This window comes from Fistularia commersonii, chromosome 25 (genome assembly GCF_037954325.1).
Source record: "Fistularia commersonii isolate RoL2024-O1a breed Wild chromosome 25, RoL_Fcom_v1.0, whole genome shotgun sequence".
In the NCBI taxonomy this organism is placed as follows: Eukaryota; Metazoa; Chordata; class Actinopteri; order Syngnathiformes; family Fistulariidae; genus Fistularia; species Fistularia commersonii.
The window spans coordinates 8,508,718-8,521,299 of record NC_141308.1 but is presented as its reverse complement, the minus strand read 5'-3'; the positions used below and the strand labels follow the sequence as shown (position 1 = coordinate 8,521,299).

The 12,582-nt window shown below is 43.0% G+C and overlaps 1 protein-coding gene across 1 annotated transcript; it reads right to left on the bottom strand.

The window, feature by feature from the left end:
- Nucleotides 1-5,929: 5,929 nt before the first annotated feature.
- Nucleotides 5,930-7,418, bottom strand: LOC147219115 (transcription factor HES-1-like). The gene is made up of 4 exons (XM_086172473.1): nucleotides 7,120-7,418; nucleotides 6,939-7,034; nucleotides 6,739-6,826; nucleotides 5,930-6,599 (listed from the first exon to the last, which is right to left on the bottom strand). The coding sequence occupies exons 1-4, from the start codon at nucleotides 7,219-7,221 to the stop codon at nucleotides 6,148-6,150; spliced, it is 738 nt and encodes a 245-aa protein (XP_086028599.1). The 5' UTR covers nucleotides 7,222-7,418; the 3' UTR covers nucleotides 5,930-6,147.
- Nucleotides 7,419-12,582: the final 5,164 nt, after the last annotated feature.

The following is a 12,582-nucleotide window of genomic DNA, read 5'->3' as shown; positions in this document are numbered from 1 at the left end:
TCACTGCACTGCTCCTGAATACAGAGAGGGACATAAAGGCAAGAGATGGGAGCGGGGAGGAGAGACACCCCGACACAACAAGGCACACAGATGGCTACACCTTGAATACAGCACTCTAACCCTTGGTTAATAAGGGTCAGAGGTCAGAGGGTTGATTGGTTCCTCTGTCCAGTTGAATGACATCGCAATTCACTTGACAAAAAAAGTGGTAGCTGTTGTCTTACTTCCAGATTTTGAAGGGATAGTAATCCTCTCTTGGCCAGAGCTACGAAATGACCAACATTTAACATCTGGAGCTGTTAATAAGGGTAAGCGTGAGAAAGTCATTAAACAAATATTTTAATTTAATTACTGTCAAAGCTGATGTTGAGAAGACAGACTGAAAGTCATCAATTATACTTTTCATTTCCTTGTAGTTTTAAAGGGGGTCTTTTTCTTATCCCCATGCAATGCTCACATCTGTAAAAATTAGGCGGCTTTTAATGGCAAATATCAATGGCTTAAATACTTAAGTTTTAAATGAGGGGATTAAAAAAGGTATTGTACAGCAAATACAAACACAACTTTTTGTGACAAGGCAAGCGCACTCTGTAAAATTCAGCAGGAATTGAAATACAAAAATATAGATAAAATTGCATTCATCTATTGTAATGATGTAAATATAATAAAATCATTGTGTGGGTCCTGTAGTGCTTCCCAGGATTGATTGTGACATATAACTAAATTGCAACCAAACAAGAAGTTTACTATATGGAAATTAGTATAATGTCATTATTACTTTTTTCATCAAATAGCTCAAATAATTATTTCTGAACTGATGGTTTAAAAAATGCAAACAATATAGTTCACTGTGAAAAATTTAATAGGGTATTTTTTTGTTTGCTTACTTTTTCCAACGCATGATAGATATATTTTAGACACCTTTTTCAGATCCTGGAGCTGTTAGGACGTATATTTGAATACCTTTCACTCTTAATTTACTTAATGCCCGTCTGTTACAGTTGTAAAATTACTTGACAAATAAAGCAATTCTGATTCTGAGGCCCTACCATGAAACCTGATTTCACAACTCAAGTATGTGTGCCACTCAAAATCCAAGAGGCAACTTTCATAATCATATGTATCTATTGAGTGTATTTGCTGAAAACTTGCTCAATGTGTTTAATATCTCCATTCCAGTTCAAACCTAAAGTTTGTATTTTCCCGTAAAGGCTGTCAATTGAGTTATCTCCGCTGCCCAGTCACCTGTCACTGTCCATCAAGGCCAATTACTCGCATTGCCTGCAAAACTTAGAACAGAAGGGTCTGAGTGCTACCCTGTGAGACCGGATGAAAAGCAGCTCTTAACCCCGTGGCCACGTCCCAGCTCCCTGTCCTGCTTAGCGGGCAGTTAGTGCAAGTTGCCGTGCTCCTCACAGCGGATCCTCAGATGGGAAAATAAAGAGGAAAAAAGGGGAGGACACATTATCTGGTGAGACACACAATGTCCGAAAAAGCACAAAGCACTGGTGGGGGTTTCCCACAGAGTTTAGAGCGTCCAGTGAGGAGGGAGGTGATGAGGGCACAAAGAGTAGAGGTCATCAGAGATTCTGCGCCCGGGGCAACAACTCAAGACGAAGGTTTTTGATGTGTAGGAGCAAACTAATTTCATAACAACTTGTGGTAAATTTTCAAAAAAACGATTCAAATTTTCCATTTCCTTAAAATTTTTTAACAATATAACCAAGATTGATAAAATATTTCAAGACATTTTTCTCTCTGTTCTAATTATCATGTGCATTGTTTAGCTCTTTTTGGCTTAACCTAAAGGAACTCAGCGAGTCGTGAAATGCTAACCAACACCAGTTGCTATTATGGGGACAGGTGTCAATTAGATCCTCTCGAGGGAGACACACCTCCTCCATGATATGATGACCTAAACATCTCAAGAGCACAAATGGGCCATTTTGCACACTCAAAATGAGAGCCTTGCGTACAAACAAGGGTCAATATTTACTGCTCCGTTAAGGCAGTCCCCTGGGTGGAAGCTATATTGCTCTCGCTGACCGAATTAACAACAGCTGACCTGATACGGGTGTTAAGTGGATGCGGCGATGTCACCTGAATGGCAACCCTTTAGCATACTGGTATACTGGCCTTTGTCTTGCACATCCCTATTGGAGGATAACAAGAAGCTATAAGCTTCTTATCGTCACATTACGATTATGAAGGATGAAACAGGAACTATGCCCCTCCAGAACAGCTCTTAGATGACTATCCTTGTTTTGTTTCCATCTGCCCAGATGAGGAGACTTTGCAATTCATGCAGCTCTTCATTGTGTATTACTAGTCAAACCTAGAGTCATTGCATGAGCTAGTATTTTGTTGTTGCAAAATAAAATACCGCCCACACTCCAGTCTTCAGCAGCAGACGTAGTATCTCAAGAGGCCTATACTTGTATAAAGAAGTGATTAAAAGATGTGCAACACTTTTTCGATACCACCGTGTCAAACAATGTCTTGTACACCTCAGTTTTCATCCAGAAGATTCTCGAGTGGCTCGAATGTGGTCAAGCTATATTGGTATTGTAATCATCCGGATGATTCACATTTTATTTTCCAGATAATGAACAGTGACATACAATGTGTCATGATGAGCCTCAGAACCATAAAATCCCCTTACAAGTTTTAAAGAGGCAGATGGATTTTCAGATCTGGCAGCAAGCTTCTCCTAAAACTTGGCTTAAAAATGTATTGCATTTATCACCCATAGGAAATCTATATGTATTTAAATATCCCTGTCAGAAATCATACTTCATTGGAAGTAAAACCAATGACTCAACTGTAAATTGGGCTAAATACTTGAATAATGATTTTTAACAGCGATTTCTATTCAGTAGGACTCATCGAGGATTATCTCTTTTTGGCTTCATTGCCTGATGTGGTTTTCTGGGCTTCTTTGTCACAATTCAAGGCCTCAGTAATGAATGTGGAGAACTCAAAGTGATCGGAACCGGTAATGTTTGCAGTCCCATTACTGTCAAGAATGCTACAGGTTATAAGTCATTTTCATTGAAAGCGAGTGACATAAGGCCGAAGACTATCACGCAACACTGGTATGTGATAATGCAACAAGGCGATCACTGATCATCTTCTCAAAGAAATTGGAAACACATGCTGTTTCTCTATGCAATTCATAGTGCAAGTGATAACGGAAAAAAAAGGTTTAGGAATATTGGGGGTATTAGTTACTGTAGCTTTTTATTTTTACTTTGGATGGACACCTGCTGTGGTGGGATATCTTTATGACCCTCTTCATAAGACGTCACAGGCATATGACCAAGAGCTGCATGAAGCTCCAGACAACACGTCCCCCGTTTCTCCCCTTTGAGGATGCAATGACTTGTGATGTATTACCAGTGTTACTTGGTTTTAATGGCCACGCCATTATCACTCTGTGTGGGTCCAAAGTGATAAATTCTGCACTAGCAATGTTACGGTGTCTTGCTGGTTCTAGATTCATGTCCGGAAGCTACACTTCCACCAGAATGTTGTTTGATTTTTGGAAAAACAACCTGCTAAATCAAAACGGGTTGAATTGGAGTGAAGGACAAGGAGCATTGTTCATTCACCATTGATATTGAGTGCGTAATCTATTCATTTGCCATGATGTGAGTCACAGCGGACTACTTCGACCCCCATCATGCACCATAACAACCCTAAGGACAATACTGTGCTAGTTCACCCACAGGGGCGGAGGCGGTGGAGGCCGCGGCGGCTTCCGGTGGGTCAGTTTTCTGGGCAGGGAACCTGTCACTGTTGTTGCTGCATGTTGGAGATGTGGCCATCAATCATGGAACACAGTGAAGGGGCTGAACCTACCCAACTCTGTGTTTACCCCTCTCTGCATCGAGGAGGGGGGAAGGAGCAGCCACAAGAAACGGTCTTAGGGATGGCGATGGGAATAGAGATGGGGGGTTGAGCCAACGTGGCAAATTTTCTCAAGAATGTCCATCATGTGATGAAGCAGCTCCGCACTAACTCTCTCCAGGATCTTTATCTATACATGCGTGTTAGAGGCAACCTGTCGGCACTTCACCGCTCTTCTTATCTGAAGAGCACAGCCCGGCCTGGAGAGTTCTCCAAAGCCTTTAAATCCAGGACCTTTGGGAGCTGCCAACAATAACCCTTCTTTAGCACGGTGAAAGTGACAGCACCCCTCCTACCCCCGCCAGCTATTAAACCTCTTCCTGGATAAACAAGGGAAAGGCCCTTTATGAAGATGGAGAGGGTCACACAGGGAGGAGCCATTGAGCCACTGAGGGGCCCGTCTTTGTTTTTGTGTTTCAGAGGGTCTTCTCAAAGGATGCTCTAATGGTGTGTGTGGGGGGGATGCTCTGTTTTGTCTGATAGTCTTCCTCACGGCCAGTCTTCTCTTAGTTGTGCCGAAACAGAGATGTGAACTTAATTGACTGTATCTTTTACGCAAAGTGACAACGTTTAAAAACTTCAGGAGTAACAGAGAAATGAAAAAAAATGTCAAGTTTATCTGTTATTATTTCTTCATTGCTTAAATACTTGCATGCATGTATTGTTTGACTTTGCGTGTTGTTTCTGTTGGATTTTGCTCTGTCAGTTTGATATGATCATTTTCCTTACAAATCAACAGTATTTGGTTTTCTTACATTGATGAACACAACAGATCCGTGTGTTCCCTGCTCTAAAAACAAACAAAAACAAATACTGTTTTTTTTTTCCAGTCACCATTTAATCTCAAATTCCAGCAATATTTGGAATGGAGCGCATGTTACCGGACTGTGAGAGTGCGTCTGACTCTGGAGGTGCCACATTTTGATGCTGTCAAAGGGAGGCCCTGTTTCTCGGTGAAGGGCCGCCAGGTCTCTTGATGAGTTGTCAGATTTGAGGCAACATGCTGGTGGAGCTGCAGTGTCTTGAGAAAGTGAAAGAGGGGCACCTGTGACCCCTGCTTGTGGCCTGCTGTGTGTGCACCAAGCTCTGGACACACGCTGGGAGAATCAACTGTCCACTAAACGGACAATGATAAGACAGGGCTGCTGCTTATAAGACCATGTGCAAACACCAGAGCAAAAGCCAGGGCTTAAATCATTTTTACAACTTTGTAAATAAAAGTTGATTCTTTCAATGCATCAGTTGTTATTTCAAGGAGGACATGTCAGTGAGTAAAACACATACACATACCCCACCAGATTACAAGGATCCTTTTTCTTGTTTGATTCAGATTTCATTTTTTTAGGCCCACAGTCATGCCACAGCCATTTTAGCACTATTTACCATCTGCAGTGACTGGAAGCGGAGCTTGCACGAGTCTTGCCTTCCCCGCTGTGCTCTCGGGGCTGGCAGCATGCCTCTCAGGCTCAACACAAACACTCTACTCTTTAACCCCCTCACAATTAATTGACAACCAGAAGTCTGATTTCTGTCACTGCGTGACAAAAACGGCAGCTTTAACAGCCACCGACCACAATGCTGTACACAGCCAATATAAGCAGCATGGCACTTTGACCACAAGAGAGCAGAAAGTCACTCGCAAGGCACCCTCATAACCCTATGGACTAGCAAAGTACTAAACTCCATCCAATCTATCAATACAAACCAAGATCTTTTACAAAAAAAAACTTACTTTAAGACTTGAAAATGTGATTTTTCTTTTGTTTCATTACATCTTTCACACTCTGTGCTCCACCTGTTCTGTACATCCAGCACAGATTTCTTAACTTAGCTTTTATTTCACTTGTTGATGTTGTTTCTCCAGTCCAGAATCTTGTGTTTCCTGAATAAACTCTCAGATGTTTGTTGCTTTGGAGGAAAAACATCTGCTATTGTAATGGGAAAAGACTGCACGGATTTGGAAAATTTTGGTGGAAATGCTATTTCAGGTTAAAAAAAAAAAAAGACAGTCGCTGTGGTAGTGTAAACATCATAGTGGCATTTTATTAAGACCTCCAAAATACAGTGCTTTTAGAAATGAGTTCACCTCATGAGACAAACAAGTCGTGCCATAACAGAAACAGAAATTCACTGCTGATCAAAAAAGAATGTAAACATCACTCTCTCATTAAGGATTTACAAAATGTACAAAAAAATGTGTCACCGCTGATAGTCCATTTTGCCAGAGGATCAGAGGTCCTACCACGGTCTCCATACAGAGTCTGAGGTGACCAGAGGAGCCACTCGGGACATGTGATGGCTGTTTTGTGCACCTAGAGGCGCAAGGGCCGTACTTGGAACGAGAAAGGCAAACTGTCCGTCAGGTGTCGGCATGACTTGGAAGCCTCCGTACATCTTCGCAGCTTCCGGAGTAACCTGCATCGACGAGCCGCTTTTGCAAGGAATCTGTGAGGCCGAAGCGGCTGCAAGCTGTGTCCCGGTTTGTCCCAGTAACATGGGGCTCGGCTGAGGTGTGTAAAAGTTCACTGCGTTGATCTGGGTCACGCAGGCCGCCAAGTGGCTGAGCAGGCGTGTCCTCACCTCTGTGTTCACCCCTTCACATGTGGAAAGGAAACGAGTAACCTCCCCGACACACTCACTGAACCCCGCTCTGTATTTGCCCAGCACGGATGGGTCTGCGCTCACAGCAGCTGGAGAAGATGACACAGACAGAGATTGTAAGATATTTGCAAGGTGCCAGAAAAACATGTGAGCGTGCAAAAAGTAAGACATTGAAAAATAACTAAGCGTGCCAATAGCATGATGGCTCTAGAAAGGGCATTTACTTACCGGTCACCTGTAGTCGCTGCAGGTTCCTGAGGTGCTTCACAGTCATCTCAAGGATGTCTGCCTTCTCCAGTTTGGAGTGTCTGGAGCTCTAAAACAAAGACAATCCGTTAAATTTGTTTGGTTTCAAAACCTCATGTGCAAACACAACAAATTAGTCAGTATTTCTCTGATAAGCAGACCACTCTGCAGCATCTCCTTACGTCTTTCTTGAGCGCGTCCAGGATGAGAGTCTTCAGGTGGCCCAGACTCTCGTTGATTCGCGCGCGTCTCCGCTTTTCCATTATTGGTTTGGAAGACTTGAAAAATAAAGGGAAAACACGTTTTACTCAGACAGTTCGTTTTGACTTATAGAAAAGGTATGACAGCAAAGAGCGGGGGTACCTTTCTACTCTCCGCTTGAGTCCGGGGTTTGTCGGGTGTGTTGGCGTCACTCGCCGGGGCTGCCGCCACAGCGGAGGCTCTCTCAAAAGTACCGGCCGGCATGTTCGGCTTTACAGTTTCCCACTTGTGAAACAGTTAAAAAAAACTCGAAATGAACGGTGTGGCGGACTTGTAGTAGAGCAGCGAATCCCCGCCTTCTCCTGGCAAGCGCTTTAAACGGCGATAAACGTCAAGGGACCGGCCGTCTCCCGTCACCACGCCAAGCGGACACTGCTGTGTCCCCCCCGCCCCCGGAACCTCGGGTCGTATTTATAGAGATACAGCCTGCACGCGAGCGGCTCGTGTGTGAGTCTCGAGCGCTCCGTCCGTCCAATGGGCGTGCGGGACTCGATGCCCGGGCTCGTGCGAAGGGGTGCTCCCATAGGTCCCCTCCACCGCCGCCATTTCCAACATGTCACCGCAGTGTAAACATGTGTGTAATTACGAACATTAATTACACTCCTGTTCAGTTTTTTTTTTTTTTACGGAGACTGACTGCACCGCTTGAATAGGTGACTCGTTAAATACAAATAGAGCTTGATTCATTTGTCAATAACGCCAGTGTTTACCTTTGGAGGGCATGTTCTGTTCATTGTAGGGCGGATACTGTATACCGGTTCAGTGTTTTGGTCACCCCTCAATCACACACATACACACACACACACAGAAATGATATATATATATGTGTATATATATATATATATTACAATAACATAAAATGGAAAAAGAAGTCTCCATTTTTCAAAAGGATTGTGTGAATATTTTCGAGAACCCGAAGTTATTTCTTCTTGCTTTCTTGCAAATTCATCTCTGTGTTCTAGAGAAGCATCATCGTATTTTGATTTTTACCACCACATTTTCTCATTGTTGCTAATGAGACAATCTGCATGTACTTCCTTTTCGGGTCAGTTTCATGGCCTCGGAAGTGTGTCCCACTTGCACATGCACGCTCCTACGCACGTACATCAACGCGCACACTTCAAGTTGGATGTCCAGTGAAGAAGAAAATCCCTGACACGCTTGTTTATCCTCTCGCTGCCGCGACTTCTGACATCGAAACACAATCAAATGATGAAAAAGTTATAATAACAAACGATGTATTTTGATTCATAATGCCATTTGGAAGAAATTGGTTGAAGACTGAATTTAAAACAATTAAAAAGCTCATATGTAGATGTTCTGAAAAAGGAACCACGTTCTGAATACAATATACGATATATACAATATAAAATCTCCTGATGGCTAATTCTCATGTACTTCCCTCATGTTCTGTCTCTTCGTTTAATAGCACTTTAATTTGATCAAAGCCTCATAGTATTAGACTTATTCATTATTTTCATCACGTTAAATATGAATTGATATGAAACTTTTTTTCAATCAGTGAAAATCTATTATACAATTTTAATGCACATTAAAGTAGATATTATCTTCATAGCAAATTAGGACTCCCGATCTATTTTGGAAATGAAAGTGAAACAAGATTTAAACAAACGAGAAAAAATAATAAAGATCATAATACAGTGCAGAAATAGAGGGGGGGGTGAAGGGAGTTGACCATTTACACTGAAAATTGACCCATAAATACAAAAACACATTAAGGAATTATTGGGGGCAAAGCAAAATGATTTTGATTAAGTCTGCATTTTTTATTTTTGTCTGAACTGTTGCACCACACAAATTGAAATTCAATTTTAATATCTGATGTATTGCTTTCTGCTCTTGTTAAAAATATGGTTTTCATCAACACAGGCTCTTAATATGTTTTTTTTTTGTTTGTTTTGTTTTGGGTTTTTTTTCAGAATTGAGTGGAACCCACTTTCAAAGCAGTTCCTTTGAGTTTGCGTTGGCAGCATCAAATTACACAAAACCAAGAGCTCACTGTGATGCATTTAAGTTCTAAAATCACATTTTCTCATTTCCCGATTTCAAACATTCAGCTGTGGTAAAGCTCATCATATGGTATTTCTTTTTCTTATTATGTATGAAATGTGGTAAAATAAACATAAATATTGTTGTCGCTGCTTGATGATTCATACCTAATCAGTAAATTGTCATAAATCACACTCTTAATGATTACCTCTCCTGCTCAATGACTGATCTCAGTATCAGCGTATTTCGAAATAGTGCATTTAATAGATCTGTTGACTGATATTTCCATCTGGTTGAGGTTTTTCTCCTCTCTGCTCTGATAGACTTCCAATTATCTCTCAAAGCCCTACAAACCCTCAGAGGTGAAATGACCCCAAAAGCCAGGTCAGTGTTTGCATCCACCCGTTGTGATCAAGACAGATTCAAGCACCACTGGCTACTTGATCCAAAACTGCAGTCAGTCCGGTCAAAGCTGCAACCAAAATGTGTGGGAGTGAAAGTCTGCCTTCCAAGCGTCCTTTTAGAAAACTCGTTAATGCTCTCAGATATTTTAGGTGTGTGCAAAAACACAAGCGCACACACTTTTTTGTGTATTTAAATGGAAGCAGCAGATAGTATTTGAATGAATTCTTGATGATCCCCAGATGATTTCATGCCAAATTTTGCATGTTATTTTCCCAAAATTTAGAAAGAAAAAGTTCAAAAAAAGAAAGGAAAAAATATTACCCAAGAAGCGAAAACAACGACAAGCGAAAAATGAAAATGAAAAGCGAATAATAAAATCAAAACCGGAATTTATTTGAGGATTTACTATTAACGTCCCGATGTAATCAGTCTGTAAAGTTAATAAACGTAACATTTGAGTGTGTGTGTGTGTGTGTGTGTGTGTGTGTGTGTGTGTGTGTGTGTCTGATTTAGAAGAATTTATTTTCTCCCTCTCAAAGTCTAGTAACTAAAGCTAAAAGTTGTAAATTCCATTCAACTGTGACTTCAATAGATGCTGTTGTTTTGTTCACAAATATGTGCCCATGCTGAATAAATATCTGGGCCTGCAGTTCAGAATAAATACGAGTCAGCTGTTCCTCAGGGAAGGCCCAAAGTCAATCTTCTGACTGGATGCTTTATCAAGATGCAGCCCGAGGTTGGGAGGATTTTGGGAGAAGGGGCCACGCAACAATAAATTACGTTCCCTATCAGGTTTTTTTTTTTCAGTCATCCTGCTGCTCGGCCGCAAACAGGCCTTTATTGTGCGGATGGTGATGCAGACATGAGGTTTATAGCTCAGTGCTGATCTTTATCAGCGTGGGAACCCTGCGATGGCAGGCTCCTGGGGAGGAGCACAGCGAGGGTTAGAAAGTCGTCAAGGTCCAGCATGTGACTGATGACCTCGAGAAATGGAGGCACTTTACTTGCGAGGTCTGACTTCCCCGCATCTTTGCAGTAGGTTGGTTTTCAGCACTCTCCTCCATACCCGCTCTTCCTTCTTGACCATCTTCACCTGGCCGGAAAGCTGCGGCCCTTACTTTCCCCACCATCGAGTCAAAAGCATGCGGGCAGTGAAATGGCCATCTTCATCATCAAATAGTGCGAGGGATCCCTTTCAACTGCTGGCATGAATACATCTCAGGCCAGTAGGGGAGGGCACAGACAGAGGGGATCACTTAAACATCTCATCCAGCGGTCCACTCGCTCTCCGGCTCTCCTTCTCCCTTTGAATTCCCCTTTAAAGAGGCAAGGGGGGCCCTGCCATAGCAACTCGCAGCCCTGGCTCTGCCCGCCTTTTGTCCCCCTCCCCAACAGCAGTTTCTGCTCCAGAAGCCTTAGACAAGGCCTCCATTAATTGCGGGCCTGTGTGGAATACACATGGGACAATGGGCCCAACAGAGTGTCCGGCCCCCAGACAAGGCTGGAAACAAGTGGTACAGGAATCCAGCAGAATAGAATCGTCCTGGCTGATGTCACTGAATACATTTACCTACCTCAGAGCACATTCACTCTATGCTTTGTTTTATTTGGACAAAAAAAGAAGGGGTAGGGAGGGTAGTGGTATCAATGGAGAAGAGGAGCTGGAGGAGGGGGCTCGAGGATGGGAAATAACTGGTTGCCACGGTGATATGTTGAATCAAAAATATGGTTGAATTTAGTGGAGGCAGAGATGTAAAAAGGGTGGAGGGCATTAGATTAAACCCTGCGTGAGATAAGAGGGGAGTGAAAACAGAGGTTTAGTTTTTTTTTTGGTTTATTCAGCCCTGTTTATACGGCAATAAAGAGCGGATAAAGGAGGAGGGGAGATTAGGAGACTCATCTAGTCCTGTGTTTGTCAACAACAACCTGGGCAGTTTTAAGTCAGCTTATTCCAAGTCACTACACCGGCCACGGAGGGGATGCTTAGTTATGACAAGCGAAGCTGCGGAGGAAAAAGGGACCATAGCAACTGCTATTCCTCTGCTCCGAGCAGCATAACAACCTGCCATCTGTCACCTAACGTGGGCTCTCTCTTAAAAAGCCAGCATTTAGATCTTCAACCAAGAGGCAATGAGACTGAAGTCTTATTGAACTCTGGGTCTCCTTCTTTGAAAAGGGAACCCAGTCATCGCCTTATCCCTCATCAAATTGAAAAACGCTTTTAGAGATTCTAAGAGAGGCCTCACGTTTAATTTTTAAAACCCAGACATGAAAGTGTTGCTAAACCACATTCAGCAGTGGAAACTCTTTAAAGGACTAGTTAGCATGTAGATTATATGCATTTCAGTGCATTGTCAAAGTATCTAAGTGTATTTACATGTTAATATGTTCAGGGATACTATCGTGTTGAAAAGGTATTGGGGGAGGTTGGTTAACTGTGTATTTTCTCTCTTTTGACCATGGGAATGTGATTTCTTTGTGCCATCAAGGTTCAAACACATTCCTGTAAAGCTATGGATATTATGAGGATTGACTCCCGGTGGCAAAACAGCCCACGGACCTGCTGATCCAGGCCCAAAATACAGGGCGATGCGGTTTAAAACACGCCAAGGTAGGCTATACCAAGCCGCATCATTTCGCTTCTGACACATTAAGATCATCGAATCAGCTCTTTTGTATCGACGTAAATCTAAAACCGCTCCCGAACGAGAGCCCCGCTGGTACGGCGCCATGCAGTTCTTCTTATCATTATCCTCGCTTAGTCCATATCCCTGAGTGTGTTTGCGTTGGGATTTATGAATGTGAAGATGGCCCATTCTTGCCACTCAAGATGACTCACAAGACCACCGTTTTGGCCACTTAGGCAGTGAAAGCAGCCTGGGGGATGCCCTTTCAGCACTTGAGGACCTCTGGCTGAGTTTCCTTCACATGGGAGATCAGCCTTACTTGGGAAAAAGTCTCTGCTCTTTGCGGGGAGCTGTCCAGAGGGATGGCGCAGTCCTTGTCCCAGGGCCTCCCTTCTTCACCTGCCGGCTTAGTGCTCATCACTTATGCACATAATCCCTGGTTAGTGCATGTGATCCACAAGCCTGGGCCCAGGCCCCTGGCCCCCGTTCCTCCCCGGCTCACATGCTTGCTGGGTGGCTCCTG